Source organism: Sus scrofa, chromosome 6 (assembly GCF_054392235.1).
Source record: "Sus scrofa isolate SSC_HxYL_T2T_F1_AM1 chromosome 6, Sscrofa_HxYL_maternal_Yorkshire_Landrace_v2.0, whole genome shotgun sequence".
NCBI classification, from domain to species: Eukaryota; Metazoa; Chordata; class Mammalia; order Artiodactyla; family Suidae; genus Sus; species Sus scrofa.
Genome location: NC_139388.1, coordinates 53,015,905 through 53,037,619, shown reverse-complemented (window position 1 = coordinate 53,037,619; position 21,715 = coordinate 53,015,905). Strand labels below are relative to the sequence as shown.

Genomic DNA, 21,715 nt, shown 5'->3' with positions numbered 1-21,715 from the left:
GCCATCAGCACAAGGCGGGCTTGCTTGACTAGTGCAAGTGTGAGGATTGGCTCAGGTGGGTATGGGTTGAGTCCTACATTCAGATTCAGATCTAGGACAGGAGTTTGAGGACAACCCTTCCGCTGATTTGTACCGTACCAGATACCAAGGGTGAGCTGCCCCTCCTGGAAAGGGAGAGGCGGCCCTTCCAACCCCCAAGCCCCTTGGCTAATAAAAACTGTAGCCCACTGGATCCTCAGAGCAGAGCTTCCGCGCCTGCCTGCTTGCATCTAGCAGCCCATCCTAATGAATCTAGTTCTTGCCTATGCCTGTGTGTCTCGCTGAATTCCTCCTGCTTCGAGACACGAAGAACCTGAACCTCAGTGAGTCTAGACACAGGGTGAGTGATTCTAATTTAAAACCGTGGGTTTAAGTCCCAGTCTGGGTTTAGGCTGGGGTCGAGCCCCAGTCTGTGCTCTGACTATGTGCAGGCCGTTGGTGCTGTCAGTTTCATTGGGGCTGCGGTTCCCATTGTGGTGCAGCAGAAGGGAATCCAGTTAGGAACCGTGAGGTTGTGGGTTCAATCCACAACCTCCATCAGAGGGATTTGGCGTTGCTGTGAGCTGTGCTGTAGGCGGCCGCTCCAATTTGACCTAGTCTGGGAACCTCTACATGCAGCAAGGGTGGACCCCAAAAAATAAATAAATAAGGTAGAACAGAACTGTGTTCATTATGAAGGGAAAGAGAACTTCACAATGTATGCCTCCAGCATCGCCAAAAGAAAAGAAAAACTGCCAAGTTAACCCACTGCACGTGAAGAGAGCATCCATGAAATGTCAGCCATGTGCCAGGAACATTCCTGACTTTATTCATTTGTTTGTTTGAGAATTTTGAGTTTGAAGAGTTCCAATCGTGGCGTGATGCAGTGGTTAACGAATCCGACTAGGAAGCATGAGGTTGCGGGTTCAATCCCTGGCCTTGCTCAGTGGGTTAAGGATCTGGCGTTGCCGTGAGCTGTGGTGTAGGTTGCAGACGCGGCTCAGATCCCGAGTTGCTGTGGCTCTGGCATAGGCCGGTGGCTACAGCTCCGATTGGACCCCTAGCCTGGGAATCTCCATATGCTGCGGGAGCGGCCCTAGAAAAGGCAAAAAGACAAAACAAAACAAAACAAAAAAAAAGAATTTTGAGTTTGGGCCGGGCATTTAATTATGGGCTGGAATGTAAAGTACTACGTTCATTTTGCCATGAAAAGACTGAGGTACAAAGACCTTCAGCAACTCATTCAATGTCACACAGATTTTAAGTGATAGATTGGGTTTGAATACAGATCTCTTGACAGCCAAACTTTTCTATATGTCACACTGAAGAGGAAAGCAAAAGCTTATAATTGAGTAACAGAAAAAATAACCTAGGTGTTCCCGTCACGATGCAGCAGAAAAGAATCTGACTAGGATCCATGGGGACGCAGGTTCGATCCCTGGCTTCGCTCCGTTGGTTAAGGATCCGGCGTTGCCATGAGCTGTGGTGTAGGTCGCAGACATGGCTTGGATCTGGTGTTGCTGTGGCTGTGGCGTAGGCTGGCAGCTGCCACTCTGATTGGACCCCTAGCCTGGGAACCTCCATGTGCCTCAGGGGTGGCCCTAAAAAGATAAAATAATAATAATAATAATAATAACAATAATAATCTAGCACCATAAGACTAATTTTTCCCAAACAGAAACTTTCAGAATCAAATTGTACTATCTGCCTTTTTTTTTTGGTTGTTGTTTTTTCGGTTTTTTTTCTGTCTTTTCAGGGCTGCATCTGCAGCCTATGGAAGTTCCCAGGCTAGGGGTCAAATCGGAGCTATAGCTGCAAGCCTACACCACAGCCACAGCAAAGTGGGATTTGATCTGTGTCTGCGACCTACACCACAGCTCACAGCAACACTGGATCCTTAAACCACAGAGCAAAGCCGGGATCAAACCCACATCCTCAAGAACACTGATTGGGTTCATTACCACTGAGCTACCATGGCAACTCCACTAGCTGTCATTTTTAAATATTTCCTTTTGTATAAACAGACTTTTTTTTTTTTTTTTTTTGGTCTTTTTGCTTTTTCGAGGGCTGCTTCCTGGGGCATATGGAGGTTCCCAGGCTAGGGGTCTAATCGGAGCTGGAGCCACCGGCCTACACCAGAGCCACAGCAACACAGGATCCAAGCCACGTCTGTGACTCACACCACAGCTCATGGCAATGCCGGATCCTTAACCCGCTGAGCAAGGCCAGGGATTGAACAAGAAACCTCATGGTTCCTAGTCGGATTCACTAACCACTGAGCCAACTCCTAGACTTTTCTTTTTAAAAGTGATATGAGTTAAATTCACATCAACAATGTAAATCTACTATAATAAAAAAATTCACATCAACAGTTTTTTACACAAATGATTAATTTTGTTAAGTAGAATATTCTTGAATATAGCGATCCCATATTAGGAAAGATTGTAGGAGTTTCTGCTGTGGCTCAGCAGGTTAAGGACCTGATGTTGTCTCTATGAGGATGCAGGTTTGAGCCCTGGCCTCACTCAGTGGGTTAAGGATCTGGCATTGTCACAAGCTGTAACACAGGTTGCAGATGCAGCTTGGATCCAGTGTTGCCTTGGCTGTGGCATAAGCCCAGTTTAGTTGCAGCTCTAATTCAACCTCTGGCCTGGGAACTTCCATATGCTGCAGGTAAAAAGAAAAAAAGAAAGAAAGACTACACCTTCATGAGGATTTGGATTACACCAGCGTATGTGTTCAAAATTGAGCAAATGTTCTTCTAAGATTTGAATATTCCTTATTTCTTAAGTCAAAGTACAGTTTTTGTTTGTTTTTGCTTTTTAGGGCCGCACTGGCGGCATATGGAGGTTCGTTCCCAGGCGAGGGGCTGAATCGGAGCTGTAGCTGCCGGCCTATACCACAGCCACAGCAACGCAGCTCGGATCGGGTGTTGCTGTGCCTGTGGCCTAGGCCGGCAGCTGCAGCTCCGATTCAGCCCCTTGCCTGGGAACTTCCATATGCCGCCAGTGTGGCCCTAGAAGATAAAAACACTCTCCTTCTCAAAACAAAAAAACAAAAAACAAGGAGTTCCCTCGGGGCGTATTAGTTAAGGAGCCAGCATTGTCACTGTTGTGGCTCAAGTTCAGTCCCTAGCCCAGGAACTCCCACACCCCACAGCCAAAAAACAAATGAAAAAAACAAACAGAAACAACAACAACTTCCCCTTCTAGTGAATCCCAGGTTCCCCGGTAAGGCAGTCTCATCACATCCCCCTCAGCCGTTCCAGGGTCAGGAAAGAGTCACTGACGGGGCTCAGATTGATCCAGTACTGCCCCCACCCCCCACCCCAAATTAGGGGTAGATGCCAAGAGAAACTGGAGCTATGCAGCCCCATGATCTCACCTTTACCCCTCCTCCTGGACCTGCCCTAACTGGCCTTTCTGGGACTTCAATAGCACTGGGCTCCAACTCCATCCCAAGAGTGTGCCTGGGACCTAAGGTGTCAGATTCCCCAGAACCCCCAGGTACTTCCTGCCCCTGCCCCTGCCCCTGACCCCATGGGAACCACACCTCCACCAGGTCTCCAGACCCTTGACCTCCAGGGCTCCCTCCCCTCCCTCCCCTCCTGCCCCAAGACCTGGAGTCCTAGCCCAGCTCCAGGTTTTTGCCACCGGCCCTTGTGATCTGGCGAAGAATTGAGTAACAAGGGCTCATGGCTGGAGACAGGAGCCGAGAGCAGACGGCGGAGCTGGCAGAGGTCTCAGGAGAGTGGTGGAGTCGGAGGTGGGGACCGTACATGGGCCGTGGCCAGGGTGTCACTCACACCTGAGGTCCTTTCTCCCCAAGCTTCCACCTGCCCCAGTGTCTCCCAAATCTTCACCCTGAGCCTGGCTTCAGTCCTACCCACAGCAGCACAACTCGTGAAGCCATAAGAGACAGAAAGAAAGAGACGGAGAGAGAGAGGGACACCTGGCCAGGCGGACAGGAGGGAAGGATGACTGAGAAAGACCGACAGGGAGAGAGAAGCAGGGGGAAAGGGCACAGAGAATGAGAGTCAAAACGGAGGGTGAGAGACAGAGACCCAGAGGGAGAGAGACTGAATGAGACGGAGACCAAAAAAAAAAAAAAAGACAAAAAGAGTCAGAGGCAGAAGCAAAGAGAGACCCTTTGTACAGAATTTCAGAGACAAGCCTGGGAGACAGAAGATGGTAAGAAGACTTGTGAAAAAGGGCCCCCAGAGAAGGAGAAAACCGACCCCCCCCCCCAGGACAGAGATCCTCCACCATCCCTGCCCCTTCACTTTGCCAGAGTCCCGAAACCCCAAAGCAGACTTCAAACCAGACCCAAAGGTCCCGCGTGGCAAAAACGTGGAGAAGACCTCACCCCAACCTGGGGCGAAAGGCCACCACTGGCCCCAGTGAGAAGAGCTGAGGTCAGCCTAGTGGAGCAGGAAGGAGGGCTCCGAGGCAGCACATACCCATGGCATCGATCCATCTGGCTCAGAACTCTAGCCCCGCGCGAGGCGAGACAGGACACGATGGGAGGAACTAAAAATCCCTGGGAGAACTAAGGAGAAGGGGGCAAGGAGGCGTGGACAGAGAGGATTTAAAAGCAGCCCCTGCCCACTAGGCACACTCAGAGTTCCCCGGCTCCCATCTGGAAAGAGGCTCTGCCAGTCCACCCAGTCCCTCCAGGGCACACCTCTGCTGCCTCTGAAGCCCAGCGGGTAAAGAGCCAAGTGCGGGTCACAGAGGAGGAGGCAGCTCCCAAGAGAGGGGGTCGCGGGCTCCACCTCCTTGTCGCTGAGCCTGGCTGGGGTCTCCCCTGTCACCTCCTCTTTCTCAGGGTCTCTGGGTCTGTCTCTCTCGGGGGATCCCTGGGACTCTGGTCATGCACTTGTCCAGGTGTCTCAGAGCTGGTCACTGGGCACTCTGTCCTGGTGCTTTACCCAGCAGGGGGGCATCTCTCTGTCTCTCTCTGTCCTATGACTTCCAGGCTCAGAACACTTTTCTTGTCTCTTTTTTTTAGGGCCACACTTGCAGCATGTGGAGGTTCCCAGGCTAGGGGTGGAATTGGAGCTGCAGCTACCAGCCCACACCACAGCCATAGCAACGCCAGATCCAAGCCATGTCTGTGACCTACCCCACAGCTCACAGCCGGATCCTTAACCCCCTGAGCGAGGCCAGGGATAGAAACTGCATCCTCGTGGATGCTAGTTCATGGTTCATTACAGCTGAGAATGCCTATGTCTCTTTGTGCTCCTGCCCTCCCTCTGTCTTGGTCTGTCTTGGTCTCTGTCTCTGCGTGTCTCTGTCTAAGTGTCTGTCTCTCCCTCCACGTGTGTCTGTCTCTGTGTACCTCTCTTTTCTGTCTCTGTCACTCTCCTTTCCAACAGCCTCTGTGTTTGGCTCTGCCTCTTCCTCTCTCTGTCTCTCGCTCACCCTTCTCCTGTCTCTCTTTCACTGTCCATCTCTTTGTCTCCCAGGAAGTATACATCTCTGTCTCTCCCTTTCTCTCTAGCTGTGTCTCTCTAGATCTGTTTCCTTCCTTCTCTAGCCTCTCTGTCAATCTCCTTTTCTGTGATTTTCTGTCTGGCTCTGTATTTCTATGTCTTGATTGTCTGTCGCTGTCCCTGTGCGTGTGTGCGCGCGCGTGTGTGCGCGTGGTTGTGGATGTGTATTTTTTTTCGTTTTGGCCGCCTGCAGGGTGTGGGCCAAGGATCAACCCGGGCTGCGGCGGTGACAATGCTGGATCCTTAACCGGCTGTGCCACAAGGGAACTCCTCTATCTCTCTTTATCCCTATATCTGGGTGAGAGGCAGTCTCATGAAAGATGGTACATATGATAGACAGGTAGATAGACAGACAGACAGATAAATAGCTGCATAGCTTGATAGCTAGATGGCTAGACAGGGAGAAAAACAGAGAGAGATTAGATAGCTAGGTAGGTAGATAGCTGGATAGATAGATAGCTGGGTAGATAGATAGCTGGATAGATAGATGGATGGATGGACGGAGAGACAGACAAGATAGCTAGGTAGGGAGACAGTGAGATAGCTGGATACCTAGACAGCTAGGCACACACAGACAGAGAGATGGAAGATGACAGGGACCCAGAGATCTTTGACTGTCTCTGTCTGGTTTTCTGGCTCCTCTTATCTCCACGTGCTCTCCCTGTCTCTCTTAGTATCTGTCTCTATGGCGTCTGTCTCTCTGCGCCGGGACGGCCACCACCTCCACGCCGTCTCTCCCTCCCTCCCTCCCCTCCTGTCTCCTCTCTCACTCCACCCCCCCCAACCTGTCCCTGTCTCTGCCTCTCTCCTTCCTCCTCTCCCTCTGCCCCCATGTCCAGGGTCTGGGGCAGGCAAGTTCCAGAAGGAGATGAGGCGTGAAGGGATGTCATGCCCTCCCCAGCGCCGCCTTCTCACTTGGCCCCCCCACCCCCTCCCCAGAGGCCTCCAGCTGACTCCGCCATGGACAGTATAAGCACAGCTCTCTTGCTCCTGATCCTGGCTCTCCTCTGCCTCCTCCTGAACAACCTGACCAGCAGCAAGAGCCGGCTGCCCCCAGGCCCCAGACCCCTGCCCTTCCTGGGAAACCTGCTGCAGCTTCGCTCCTCCAAGGACCTGCTGACCTCCCTCACCAAGGTGCAAAGGCCAAGGCGCAGGGGCGGGGGGCACGAGGGGGAGGGATCCCATGGCCCCAGGCCCCCTCCCAACCCCGGGACCTTGGCCTTTCTCCCCTCAGCTGAGCAAGGAGTTCGGCCCCGTGTACACCGTGTACCTGGGGCCCAGGCGGGTGGTGGTCCTCAGCGGGTACCAAGCTGTGAAGGAGGCCCTCGTGGACCAAGGGGAGGAGTTTAGTGGCCGCGGCGACTACCCTGTCTTTTTCAACTTCACGAAGGGCGATGGTAAGCCTGCTCCCATCTCCTCCTTCCCCATCCATCCCACACCGAGGGAGGGGATGTGGGCAGAAGAGAGTCTTCCGACCTTGGGTGACCCTCAGGGTCTCCGATCTCACCAATGACACCAGATCGGATGGAGCCAGTGAGCGCTGGTCTAGGGTGAAGCCCGTCCCACCTCCACCCCACCCCCAACGCCCACCACCATCCTGAACTGCACGTCCACACCAATCCCCGTCTCCACGCAACTCCAACACCACTCTCCTCCCAATCGCTCCCTCCATCCTAAACCACCTCGTCACATTTCCACCTCCACCAAATGGCTAAATTATTTGGCCCCAGCCTACCCAGTCCACCTCTAGCCATCCCCCGTCAGCCCTACCTCCACGTCGTCCATCGCAATCTCAGTGCCGTCGCTGTCTGCAACCCTGACTGCATCTCCCTCCAACCTCCATGCCTGTAATGACCCGCTCCCATCCCCCATCTCGTATCAACCCCATCCTAAGCCTTTAGTTAAACTGAACTCTCCTACCTTTTTCTCTGCAGCCCAGTCCCATCACCCATCCCAATCACTCACGGAAGCTGTCTGACCCCAGTGTCCACTTTTTTTTTTTTTTGGCTTTTTGTCTTAGGGATCCTGAGCATATGGAGGTTCCCAGGCTAGGGGTCCAATCAGAACTGTCGCTGCAGCCCTATGCCACAGCCACTACAACCTACACCATAGCTCATGGCCACGCTGGATCCTTAACCCACTGAGCAAGGCCAGGGATTGAACCCGAAACGTCATGGTTCCTAGTTGGATTCCCCAGTGCCCACTTTCAACCTTAATCCCACTACCATCCCCCAAATCAATCCCACCACATATCTACCCAACCCCAGGCTCTATCTCAACCCCAATTTACCAATCCTTCTCATTCTACCCAGCTCCATCCCTGTCATTAACCGCAAACCCAGTTTAGCATCAATCCCATAATCCGCCCTCATGCCCCATTTCCATCCTGATCCCAACCCATATCCAGCTTCATCCCCATCCATCCAGAAATTCACATCATTAAGTCCAAACCTCTCCCATCTCAAAATCCTTTTGGAAATCACCTGGTCTTATGGGTTTTTTGTTGTTTTTTGGGTTTTTTTTTAACATAAATCTCTTACTTGAGGGAAGCCATGTGGCAAGCCTCAATAAATTAAAAAAAAAAAAAAAAAAGGAAGGGAGAGGAGTTCCTGTCATGGCTCAGTGGTTAACGAATCCGACTAGGAACCATGAGGTTGCGGGTTCGATCTCTGGTCTTGCTCAGTGGGTTAAGCATCCGGCAGTGCCATGAGCTGTGGTGTAGGTCGAGGACGTGGCTGGGATCCCACATCGCTGTGGCTGTGGTGTAGCCGGCAGCTACAGCTCTGATTCCACCCCTAGCCTGGGAACCTCCATATGCCACGGGAGTGGCCCTAGAAAAGGCAAAAGACCAAAAAAAAAAAAAAAGGAGAGAGAGAGAAGGAGGGAGGGAGGCAGGTAGGAAGGAAGGGGGAAGTTGCTTTGAGTGAAAAGGGGGCCCTAGAGAACTGAATCCTGGACTAGTCTTCTCCCCCTAAAGAATCTCTCAGTCTCCCACTTGCCCTCCACTAGATGGGTCCCAGCTGCCCCAAGATGTGGAGTCACAGAGCTCTGGTTTAAAAAAAAAAAAAAAAAAAAAAAAAAAAAAAAAAAAAAAAACCTATTGCATATCAAGTATTCTTTCTGCCTTCGTGTCCCCTGGGCTTGATCTGATGACCTCACTTGTCCAGGCATACCAGATGCAAGGAGGGAGAGGGACTCACCTTGCTACTTCTCCACAGAAAACATGTAGATGTGCACATCATCTGTTACTGAAAATAGCTATCATCTAACTACCCAGCACAGAGGGAAACAGCTGGGTTCTACTACTTAAGGAGGTGAGTGGCCTCGGCTCTCTGACCCTCAGTCTACTGTCGTGAGGTTGTCATAAGAAGTCGATGAGACGATGCAGACAATACATACACTATACCTACTTCCTCTGTAGCATTTGGTTCTCTGCTCGTTCTAGAGGAATCAGAGATAACCACATCTGAGACTGTATCTTACGGTAGCTCCCAGCCTGGTGGGAGACACAGGCTCATCACCAGCCTGTGACCGCTCTGTGCAGTCAGGACCAGGATGGGAGAAGCCCAGGGAGCTGCGGGAGCCCAGAGGAAGCCCCTGGGCCAGCCAACGAGGAAGGACCAGCAAAGGCCGCCTGGAGGAAGGGACCTCCAAGCTGAGACCTAAAAGATAAAGATGACCACTCAGGAGCAGAAAGCGGTAGGGTGGGTAGAGTGTTCTGGAAGAAGGACCAGCCTGTGCCCAGAAGGACCTTGAGTCCAACGAGAGAAGAGAATGAGGTCTGTCTCATTCCTGGATGAGGTCCCAGTGTCTCAGGAGTCCTTTTTCTGGTTTCTTTCCCTTCTCCTTGCACTCGTGCATCAATAAGCCGTCATCAGCATGTCCGGTGTGGTAAGCCCTGCCCCGGATGATGCTAGAGACACGGTGGTGACTGGGACAGAACCCTACCCTGCCTTCACAGTTCAGTGAAGGGCCAAGCCCATCGCCAGACAGTGACAGCCCAGAGTGATCGGGCCTATGATGGTGGAAACAAAAGCAGGGGGAAGCCGCAGGCCTGCGGAAGCTCCGAGGAGGCTCCTGACCCTGCCTGGAGGGTCTGGAAGGACTGGGGGCAGATGCCAAACTGGCAGTCTCTCTTCTCAAACATCAGGAGAAGGGTCTCAGACGGCAGTGGTCTTGCGACGCATCCTGGCTCGAGCTGCATCTCCCTCTCTTTCCCAGGCATTGCCTTCTCCAATGGGGACCGGTGGAAGGCCCTGAGGAAGTTCTCTCTCCAAATCCTGCGCAACTTTGGGATGGGGAAGAGGACCATGGAGGATCGGATCCTGGAGGAGGGCAGATTCCTGCTGGCGGAGCTTCGGAACACTGAAGGTGGGGGTCCCCAGATGCAGTCCACACCCTCTTTCTCCTCCATCCTACTCAGTGGTCAGGGCTGCCGGATACCATAGCGTGGGTGTGAAGTCAAAGTTCCCCGAGGCAAAAAAAAAAAAAAAAAAAAAAATGGAGTTCCCATCGTGGCACAGTGGTTAACGAATCCAACTAGGAACCATGAGGTTGCGGGTTCGATCCCTGGCCTCGCTCAGTGGGTTAAGGATCCGGCGTTGCCATGAGCTGTGGTGTAAGTAGCAGATGTGGCCAGGATCCAGTGTTGCTATGGCTGCGGCGCAGGCTGGTGGCTACAGCTCCGATTTGACTCCCTAGCCTGGGACCCTCCATATGCCACCAGTGAGGCCCTAGAAAAAAGACCAAAAAAAGACAAAAAAAAAAAAAATTCCTGGAGGCGAGCTTCCAGTAGTGGCTCTTCTGTAACAGTCAGGACTAGTACCCATGAGGTCAAAGGTTGGATCCCTGGCCTCACTCAGTGGGTTAAGGATCTGGTATTGCTGTGAGCTATGCTGTGGGTCACAGATGCGGCCCAGATCGCGCATTGCTGTGGCTGTGGTGTAGGCTGGCAGCTGCAGCTCCGATTAGACCCCTAGCCTGGGAACTTCCATATGCCTGCAGGTGCGGCATAAGTTAGGCTCCCTCTGTTGTGCTGTCTCTGCGTGGTGTTTTGAGCCCTGCTTGTGTAACTGGGGTGGGTGACATGATGGTCTTGAGACCTCACTATGCGCAGGGGACTCTGCTAAGCACAGTTTCATGCATAACCGTCTTAAGCCTAGGAACAATCCATTTTGCAGATGAGAAAATGAAGCCCAGAGTGGGTAAATAAGCAGCTTGAAGTAATAAAACTAGTAAGCAGAGGAGCCAAGATTTAAACCCATGTTTTGGATACCAGGCACTATGCTAAATTCTTCACGTGTGTTAACAAGTTTCAAGCTCCCAGGAAACCTAGAAAGTTATTACAGGTGACAAAGCTGTGGCCCAGAAAGCTGGCAGAGTTGTGATATAAACCCAGGTCAGGGAGGTCCCCTTGTGACTTAGCAGGGTAAGAAGCCAGCTAGTATCCATGAACATGCGGTTCAATCCCTGGCCTTGCTCAGTAGGTTAAGGATCCTTGGCACATGCAGTTCAGCCACCCCACTCCCAACCCCATCCCCTGTTGCCCTGGCTGTGGTGTAGGCTCGTAGCTGCAGCTCCCGTTCAACCCCTAGCCTGGGAACTTTCATATGCAGCAAGTTGGGCCCTAAAAATAAAAAAGGCAGGGGATCAAAGCTGTCAACCATGAGAAAAAGTTAACAATAACCAATACTGGAGTTCCTGCCGTGGTGCAAAAGAATGAGTGGTCTCTTGGAAGCGCTGGATGTAGGTTCAATCCCAGCCCTGCACGGTGGGTTAAGGATCCACCTAGCTGTGGCCTAGGTGGCAAATGCGGCTCAGATTGATCCCTGACCAAGGAACTCCATATGCCAGGGGGCAGCCAAAAAGAAGGAAAAAAAAAAAAAAAGAATAACCCATACCATGCTTAGATGGTGCCTACCATGTACCATGTGCCTGCACTGTTCCAAGAACTTTGTATCTATTACCTCCTTGAGAAATCACCCAAACCTAAGAAGTAGATACTACTATAAGCCCTATTTAACAGAAGAAATTGAGGCAGAGAAGGTAAGTAAGTGTACAGGTTTATTTAAGGTAAAGAAAAAACAACAACAACAACAACAAAACCAACCCTGATTTCCAAATCTTGCTGCCTTGGGGGATGGGGGGAGGGAGTGGCAGGTGATGTCTCAGGGACTAAAATGCAAGTGAAAGAATAATAACTGCCTGTACTCTTTCCTGCTGCCGCTGCAACAAATTGCCACCAATTTAGTGACTTAACATAAATCTGGACTTCCTTGCTTGCTCACCATGTTAAGGATCTGGTGTTGCCACATGGCAAAATAAATACATAAAATAAATTTATTCTCCTCCAATTCTGGAGGTTCAAAGTTTAAAATGGGTCAGGAGGGCTGGTTACTTCTGGACACTCTGGAGAGAAACCACCTCCTTGCCCTTGGCCTCTAGAGGTGGCACGCTCTCCCTGGCTTGTGGCCCCTTCCTTCATCTTCAAAGCCAGCAATATAGCATCCTCCAATCTCTCTCCCTCTCTCTCTCTCCCTCATCACATCACCTTCTCTATTCAGACCCTTCTGTCTCCCTTTTATAAGGACCCTTGTGATTACATTATGCCCACTCAGATAATCCAGAATAATCTCCCTGTCCTAAAATCCTTAACTTAATCATATATGTACAGGTTCTGGAAATTGGGACATGGACATCTTTGTTTTGTTTTTTTGTTTGTTTTTTTGTCTTCTTGCCTTCCAGGGCCGCTCCTGTGGCATATGGAGTTTCCCAGGCTAGGGGTCGAATCGGAGCTGTAGCCACCAGCCTATGTCACAGCCACAGCAATACCATATCCTGGCCACATCTGCTACTTACACCACAGCTCACGGCAATGCAGGATCTGAGCCTTGTCTGTGACCCACACCACAGCTCACGGCCACACCGGAGCCTTAACCCACTGAGCGAGGCCAGGGATCGAACCTGCAACCTCATGGTTCCTAGTTGGATTTGTTAACCACTGAGCCACGATGGGAACTCTGGGACATGGACATCTTTGGAAGCCATTATTCAGTCTACCACACCACCCTGGTCTGCCTCACAATGAGTCAGGCCCTTAGCTAAGCACTTCCAAGCCACACACTCATTACCTCCTATAACAACTCCAGGAGGAAAAGACTATCATCAAGCCCATTTTACAGATGAGAAAACTGAGGCTCAGAGAAGGGAAGAGGCCAAGCCAAAGAGTTCCTGTCGTGGCTCAGTGGTTAACGAACCCGACTAGTATCCATGGAGATGCGGGTTCGATCCCTGGCCTCACTCAGTGGGTTAAGGCTCTGGTGTGGCCGTGAGCTGTGGTGTGGGTCACAGACAAGGCTCAGATCCCGCATTGCTGTGGCTGTGGTGTAGGCAGCAGCTACATCTCCGATTCGACCCCTAGCCTGGGAACCTCCATATGCCTCAAGTGCGGCACTAAGAAGACAAAAAAAAAGGAAAAAAAAAAAAAAGACCAAGCCAAGATCCAAACTATGTCTAGCTCCAGACCCACTTTTCCGGACGGTGCGATTGGCTAATTGATAACGTGGGAATGTGTTGTTTTGCTATTGTTTTCTGTGATCTGTCCTCTTATCATTGGGCGTTAGGTGTTGCATTGCTGTGTGTCACTGCTGAGTGAGGATGCAGTGTTGTCAGGCAGTGTGTAATATTGTGTTGCATGCTGTGTATATGTTGTATTTCATACGTCCTGTGTTATAGCCAAGAATAACCTGTACTATTTTTTTTGGTATTGGTGGTGTGCTACAGGATGGAGTATGTTCCGTGCTGCCTCTGGAATTGCCCAAAACTTTTCGGGTGTTTTTATGCCACATGTTAGGTGGCCAGGAGCCTGTGTTCTGTGCTGCCAGTCATGCTGTCATGCTTGGGTTGGATGTCTTGCGCTCCAGCGCTGTTGCACACTGTGTCTCCCGAGCCGCACACCCTGACCCATTCGCCTCCACCCTCAGGCAAGCCCTTCGACCCCACGATTTTGCTGAGCCGCTCCGTGTCCAATATTATCTGCTCTGTGCTCTTCGGCAGCCGCTTTGACTACGAGGATGAGCGCCTGCTCAACATTGTCCAGCTCATAAATGACAACTTCCAAATTATGAGCAGCTTCTGGGGAGAGGTCAGGAGGCCTAGTTCCACTGCGGCCAGGGTTGGGGGTCCAGGGATATAGAGGGAAAACAGTGGGCAGGAAAAGAAACTGCAATTGGCCTTGCCAGGCCTCGCCCCTTCCTTCGGACAGGCCCGCGTGTACACGGCCCCGCCCACTCCACTGGGGCTCCACCTACACGTAGCCCCCGCCCCACCTTCAGCCTCTGGGGAACACCCCCCCACACACACACACACACATACACACACACGCACGCACGCACGCGCACACACCCTGCCTGATCTCCAAATCCCTCCAACTCTGCTCCATCCTCAGATGTACAATATCTTTCCGAACCTCCTGGACTGGGTGCCCGGTCCACATCGACGTCTTTTCCAGAACTTTGACCGCATGAAAAACCTTATCGCTCTCAGCGTCCGTGACCACCAAGCCTCCCACGACCCAAAGTCTCCCCGGGACTTCATTGATTGCTTCCTTACCAAGATAGCAGAAGTAAGTCCTGCCTGGAAGTCATATCTCTGGTCTAACCTGGTATCCTGCCTCAAACCAAGATCCCAAGTTGAGTGGGTTTGGGTCTGATGGCCTCACATCTGGGAAGTGAAGCTGGAACACCTGCCTCTGCTGGGCTGGAGTCCGGAGCCACTCACGGCCACTGCCAATTAACAGTTAATTAAGAAATCCCGGAGTTCCCGTCGTGGCTCAGTGGTTAACGAATCTGACTAGGAACCATGAGGTTGCGGGTTCGATCCCTGCCCTTGCTCAGTGGGTTAAGGATCTGGCGTTGCCCTGAGCTGCGGTGTAGGTTGAAGACGCGGCTCGGATCCCATGTGGCTGTGGCTCTGGCGTAGGCCGGGGCTACAGCTCCGATTCGACCCATAGCCTGGGAACCTCCATATGCCTCGGGTGTGTCCCAAGAAAATGGCAAAAAAATCCTTAAGAATCTGTTCATTGTGGGCCCTACGGCTGAGCCCCAAGGTAAGGAAGTTAAACAGAGGAGGGGGTGAACTGGCAGTATGTAGCAGTCGCGCAGGTCTGTGGGGAGTGGGTCGCACAGGCTCCGAGGCCGCAGGGCCTCCCCGCGCCGGCTCACATCCCCACCCCTACTAACCCCGGTAGGAGAAGCAGGACCCTCTGAGCCACTTCCACATGGATACTCTGCTGATGACCACACATAATCTGCTCTTTGGTGGTACCGAGACCGTGGGCACCACGCTGCGCCACACCTTCCTCCTGCTCATGAAGTACCCAAAAGTGCAAGGTGAGAGCGTCGGGAGCACACCGCGCGCGAGGCGAGGCACAACCGCCCCCCAGCTCTTATCCAAGCCCCGCCCACAAACCGTGAACTCCCGCCCGGTTTGTCTGTAGTAAGAGTCTGCAGCTGACGCCTCGATCACACAGCCAGACCAGCAAACCCACGGGAGGCCGACCCCACCCACGTGATTTTCGCGGTCCACACAACCTGCCAGAACCCAGACCCCGCCCTCATGGTCTTGCTTTGCCGCCCACCTCTGACCCTGACCATGCAGCTTGCACAGCCGGCCCAGAGCCTGAGCCCAGGAACCCATCCCCTCCGACACAGGCTGACCCGCTTGCACAGCATAGTCTGCAGCTCTGCCTCCCCAAAGCCCGTTTCTGGAACTTTCCTTGAACCCTGGCCTCCGGACACTGAAGACACCGACAAGGTCCTTGCCGCCTGTCTCACCCCGGACTTCTCAGCCCTCCCGCCCAGTGCATCCGCCCGCCTAGTCCTCGAAGCCCCGCCTGCAATCGCATCAGGAACCCCTGGACTCCAGGCGGCCCCAAAGCCCCGCCCGCACAACTCCGCCCCTAGGAGCCCTGGCACAGACTAAACTTTCGCTCTCACCTACATCTCTGAACTCAGCCCCTCCTTCCGAAGCTCCTGCTAGCCTTCACACGCATCCCTGCAGTGCCCTCCCCACCCCGCAGCTCAACCAGAAAGCGCTGACTGGACCCCTTCCCTGGGCGCACACCTCTTCTGGGCACTGCCTAGCCTGCTGATACCCTCGACAACGCTGTTCCCTCCACCTCCAGCCCGCGTACAGGAGGAGATCGACAATGTGGTGGGACGCGCGCGGCTGCCGGTGCTGGAAGACCGGACGGCCATGCCTTATACGGATGCGGTGATCCACGAGGCGCAGCGCTTCGCAGACATCATCCCCATGAACCTGCCACACCGCCTCATTCGGGACACGGTCTTTCGAGGCTTCCTGCTACCCAAGGTGCGCTGGACACGTGGCAAACGACGCCTGGGACCTTAGGAAGAGGCATCCCAGCTCTTGCAGTGGGCATCTGCGGCTGTGGCGGGGATCCCAGGCCCTGGCAATCATCATCCCAGACCTTGGCAAATGGCATTCCAAGCCCTTGCAACAGACACCTGAGGCCCTTAAATCCAGAACCTTGGCCCCTTCCCAAGACCTCACCCACACCACAGTGGACTAGGCTCTGCCCTGAGCCCCAGACAGATCCCATTCCTAGGACCCCTCTCTGTAATCCTTAAGGTCTGAGACTTCATCCTGGGGGCTCTTGCACCTAAACGTTGTTCTCAAAAACTTCATTCCCTCCCCCCAAAACCCCAAATCTGTTCCTGCAAAGGGGGTTTCCCACATCTCTGCCTCAGACCCCAACAGAACAGCTTCTAGCACCCATCACTGGGAACCCTAGACACCTTCACACATTTCCTGGACCCCCATAGAGTCCTATGTGCCACTGTCCCTAATCAAGTCCCAAGGACTCCCAGCCCTGAGTAGAAAGCCTAGCTTGGGTACCTCTCGGCCCTTCTACACCATCGATTCTGCCTTCCCACCCACACAGGGCACGGATGTCATCACCCTCCTTAATACAGTCCACAACGACCCCAGCCAATTTCTGACGCCGCGGGAATTCAACCCTGAGCATTTTCTGGATGCCAATCAGTCCTTCAAGAAGAGCCCTGCCTTCATGCCCTTCTCAGCCGGTGAGTGTGGTGGGGACACGGAGTCAGTTCCAGTGTTCCGCCTACATTCCCCAGTCCTAATTCCACTCGCCAAACCCTCTCAGTCCTTCAAACCACCCCATCCTCAGCTTTGAATATGCAAAGACGTACCTTCTGTCCCAGCTCTGCTCCTATAGGCAGATAACAACTGAAGAAATCCTTGTGGAGGAAAGCAGGGAGACAGGGTAATAATTTAACCTGGTCACAGTCAGTCTCTCCACTGGGTGGTGCTGTTGAAGTGGTTCTAGTTTTTCCTGGCTTTGGTCTTTACCCCGCTGAAAATCTTTCCTGTTCAACTAGGTATTAGAAAAAAAGGTGGGTGGGGAACTCCCGCTGTGGCGTAATGGGTTGGGGGTGTCTTGGGAATGCTGGGATGCAGGTTCAATTCCCCAGCACCGCATAGTGGGTTACGGATTGGGCATTGCCATAGATTAGGCTTAAGCCATAATACGGCTAAGATTTGATCCCTGACCCAGGAACTCCATGTGCCATGGGGCAGCCAGGGTGGATAATAACAGGTAACTTACCATTTTGCCTACTAGGTACCAGGTGCTCTGAGAAGAACTATAAAAGTGGTAGCTAAGAACTGGGTTTGCTGCCAGACCCTGGCTTTCTCATCTTCTAACTGTGTGGCCTTGGCTATGTTCCTTCACATCTCTGCCTTGATTTTTTTTTTTTTTTTTTTTGGCCGCATCCGAAGCATGCCGAAGTTCCCCAGCCAGGGATCAAACCCTAGCCATTGCAGTGACAACATCAGATCCTTAATACTCTGAGCCACCAGGGAACTCCTCTATTTTTACATCTTTTTTTTTTTTTTTTTTTTCTCTTTTGGCCACCCCGTGGCATATGGAGTTCCCGGACCAGGGATCAGATCTGAATCTCAGTTGCAACTTGAGCCACAGCTGCAGCAACGCCAGATTCTTTTTTTTTTTTTTTTTTTTTTTTTTTGTCTTTTGTTGTTGTTGTTGTTGTTGCTATCTCTTGGGCCGCTTCCTCGGCATATGGAGGTTCCCAGGCTAGGGGTTGAATCAGAGCTGTAGCCACCGGCCTACGCCAGAGCCACAGCAACGCAGGATCCGAGCTGCGTCTGCAACCTACACCACAGCTCACGGCAACGCCGGATCGTTAACCCACTGAGCAAGGGCAGGGACCGAACCCGTGACCTCATGGTTCCTAGTCGGATTCGTTAACCACTGCACCACGACGGGAACTCCCAACGCCAGATTCTTAACCCACTGTGCTGGGTCAGGGATCAAACCTGCATCCCAGCACTCTGAGACACCACCGATCCCATTGCACCACGGTGGGAACTCCTATTTTTACATCTTTAAAATGGGGTTCATAAAAAGGCCCACTTCTTGGAGTCATTGTGAGGATTAAATTCAATTAATAGCAGTATAGTGATTAAAGCAGTGGTGGCATATACTAAAATTGACAGAAGTGTTGTATTCTCACTGCTTTAACTGCATTTGCCATTCACAACAACACAATCACAGTGAGGCACTCATATCACCCCCTTTTCAAATACCTACCCAGAAACTGTGGCTTGCCCAAGATCACGAAACTAGTACTGGCAGAGCAGGGATTCGAACCTATGCCATCCTGCACAGATCCACGATTTACTTAAACTGTCTTTCCCAAACCTTTAGTGTCTTTGAGGCCCTAGCCATTTTTCTCATGTTGTTTTCTGAAAGTTGAAGGGGCCCCTCACCCCACCTTGTCTCATTGCATCTCTCTGTCCTGCCGAAGGACGCCGGTTGTGCCTGGGCGAGTCGCTGGCGCGCATGGAGCTCTTTCTCTACCTAACCGCCATCCTGCAGAGCTTCTCGCTGCAGCCGCTGGGGGCGCCCGAGGACATCGATCTGACCCCAATCAGCACCGGTCTCGGCAACGTGCCGCGGCCGTTCCAGCTGTACCTGCGCGCACGCTGACGCCGCATCCCTTCCAGACCCGCCTCTGAGCAATGAGACCCTCCCAGAGAGGATGCTCCGTCCGTCTTCTTGTTCCACTGCGCCCCAGCTCTCTCGTTGTCACACTCGCCTCCCTTCAGCTCATGCCTGCCTGCCGCATGCACATCCCCCACTCCTACTATCTTTACCAGGTCGGCTTCCCCAGAAGCAGGCAAAGCTATGGGCAAGGGGAAGCGCAACCCGGGCTTCATCCAACTTGTTCTATTGCGCACCTTTGGGGGAGCTTCTTATAGCATTTCCTAATAAATGATCATCTATCCTTATAAGATTCAAGCCTGCCTTGGCTGAATTAAAGGGAGGGGGACAGTCCCGTAGGATGGGGAGAAAGATGGTCTGGCTGCAGACTGGGGAGACACCTGCTGGTGACAAGTTCCACCTTCATCCTTAGGAAGGCTGAAAATGGGGAGAAATTGTTTCCTGGAGACAGACTGGGAGGTAAAGGCTGTGAGGGCCTGCGTGAAGACAGAGGCGGAGAAGCCAAGGCCAAGGAAAAAGTCAGCAGCCCAGAGAGATCTAGAACAGGTCTCCAAGAGATGCAGGGCACTGTACAAAGACGGAGATGTAAGCAGACAGAAAGTGAGAGACCCAGAGGAATACAGACACCTCGGCTAAGAAATCGCCGTTACTAAGTCTTACACAGTCCTTCCTATTCACACACTTTCTAAATGCCTCATTTAAGTCTCCCTACGAGACAAAGCCATATTATTATACACTTTTCACAGAGGAGCAAACTGAGGCTCCAAGAGGTGAAGTGACTTGTCCAAGATCACACAGCCAGAAATGGGCAGAGCTGGATTTGGAACACAGATCATCTGGCTCCAACACTGCTCTTTGCAATCTCACGACACAGAAATACAGAGGAAAGCAAAGAGCTACAGAAACTGAAAAGCGGGGAGGCAAAGAGTAGAGGCAAGGAAAGAAATAAAAATGACTAGAGAGGAGTTCCTGTTGTGGCTCAGCAGGTTAAGAACCTAATATCCACGAGGATTAGGTTTCGATCCCTGGCCTCACTCAGTGGGTTAAGGATCTGGGGTTGCCATGAGCTTCGACCGTAGGTCGAAGATGTGACTGGGATCCTGCATTGTTCTGCCTGTGGCCTAGGCTGGCAGCTGCAGCTCCGATTCGACCCCTAGCCTGGGAACTTCCATAGGCTGCAGGTGCGGCCCTAAAAAAAGAAAGAAAAAAAAATGACTTGAGAAAGGCAGGAAGGGCAATGAATGAGGAAATGAGGCACCGGAAGACTGAAACTCTCCCTCATTTCTCACCCCTCTCACTGGACTGTTTCTTTGTCTTGCAATTCCTCTCTTTGGGGTGGGGAGAGCCATCCCAGGCATGGAGCCTCCCAACCCGGGACTGGACTTGACAAACTGATATCCTGCTGACAGTGGCTTTTCTCAAGGAGCAGGCATCTCAAGCTTCATAGATCTGGAATCAGACAGAATGACGCTGGCCCCCTAGCCATGGGCGGAGGGGCCCTGAGCCTACACTGAATCGAGTCTCCCCAAGGCCATCCAGAAGCTGGGACAGGCTCTGCTTAGTACAGGGCCAGCTGGAGGGAGGCTTACAGGCGGTCCCCACATGGGGCAGCAGCTCCCTAATCCCATGCTGTTCCTACTGCAGTCCAGGCACAGAGTCTGCCCCAGGGCCCAGGCAGGGATGCAGAGGTGGCAGGGGGAAAGGAGGTCCTGGGAAAGAAAGACAGAGGGACAGCGAAGAGAAACACATAGCAAAGAAAAAGAGACAGAGGAGTTCCCTGGTGGCTCAGAGGTTTAAGGATCTGGCACTGACACTGCTGTGGCTCAGTTCGCTGCTGTGTGAGTATTCAATCCCTGGCCCAGGAACTTCCACATGCCATGGGTGCAGGCAAAAAAAGAAAAAAGAAAAAGAGAGAGAGAGACAGACAGACAGACAGAGATGGAGAAAGACAGTAGAGACAGATATACATACATACAGCAGAGAGAGATCCTGAAACCAAAGACTGGGAGTGAGAGAGAGGGAAAAAGAGAGAGAGGAGGAGGAGAAAGGGAGGAACTGGGAAAAGGTGAAAGACAGAGATGTCCAAAGAGAAGGCAGACAAGGAGATGCTAAAGCCAGAGACAAATTAAGAGAGGCACAGATATGAAGAGACTGAGATCTGAGCAGGGAAAAAAGAGAACTAGAGAGACAGAAACCTCAAAAGATGAAAGAGAGACAAGAAAGGAGGCGGTCACAAGGATTCAGCAAAAGACTGAGACTGGGAGCTCCCATTGTGGCTCAGCGGTAATGAACTCGACTAGTAACCATGAGGACGAGGGTTCGATCCCTGACCTCACTCAGTGGGTTAAGGATCCGGCATTGCCATGAGCTGCAGTGTAGGTTGAAGACGTGGCTCGGATCCCATGCGGCAGTGGTGGTGGCGTAGGCTGGTGGCTATAGCTCCGATTAGACCCCTAGGCTGGGAACCTCCATATGCCGTGGGTGCGGCCCTAAAAAAGACAATAAATAATTAAATAAATTAATAAAATCCGAGTTCTTAGAAAAAAGGATCCATGGGCGAGCCTGGGATGGGAGTTGGGCGGGCGGGTCAGGGGAGGGCTCTGTGCCCCACTGCACCCCTGCTGTCTGTGGAGTCAGTGCTATCAGAGTGCCCTGCGCGCAACCCCTGCCAGTCACCACGATCCCAGACAGAGAAAGCTGAGAGGGAGGGAGATGGGGAAGCAGAGGCAGAGAGAGATAAGGTGACGACCAACTGGAAGCAGTGCAGGAAGAGAAAAAGGCAGACATGGTGAAGAGAAGAGCTGGAGAGACAGAAAACAACATGAACAGAAGCGGACACGGAGAGTGAAACAGAAAGATGAATGGAGAAACACAGACACTGAGAGGAAGAGAGGCACTCCGAGAGACAAGCCCAGGCCCAGCCCCTGCGCAGCACCCCCACTGTTTCCCAGGTCTGGGCCCTGTGCCAGGCACCTGGCGGAAGGCGGGATCCGGCAGGGCAGGATGGGTGGGAGGGGGGCCACATTCCTGAACAGTCCATTCTAAGAACTGACTCAGCCCCATCCCCCACTGGGCCTGGGTCTGCCCCATCCAGCCCACATCCCCAGACCCAGCCAGAGTGAGGCCCAAGTTTG

General features: G+C 52.5%; 1 protein-coding gene across 1 annotated transcript; it reads left to right on the top strand.

Moving 5' to 3' along the window:
* Positions 1–4,637: 4,637 nt before the first annotated feature.
* CYP2F1 (cytochrome P450 family 2 subfamily F member 1) lies at positions 4,638–18,871 on the top strand. Its single transcript, XM_021094407.2, has 10 exons — positions 4,638–4,726; positions 6,452–6,646; positions 6,747–6,909; positions 9,734–9,883; positions 13,495–13,655; positions 13,959–14,135; positions 14,760–14,901; positions 15,696–15,883; positions 16,476–16,617; positions 18,385–18,871. The coding sequence occupies exons 2-10, from the start codon at positions 6,473–6,475 to the stop codon at positions 18,564–18,566; spliced, it is 1,479 nt and encodes a 492-aa protein (XP_020950066.1). The 5' UTR covers positions 4,638–4,726; positions 6,452–6,472; the 3' UTR covers positions 18,567–18,871.
* Positions 18,872–21,715: the final 2,844 nt, after the last annotated feature.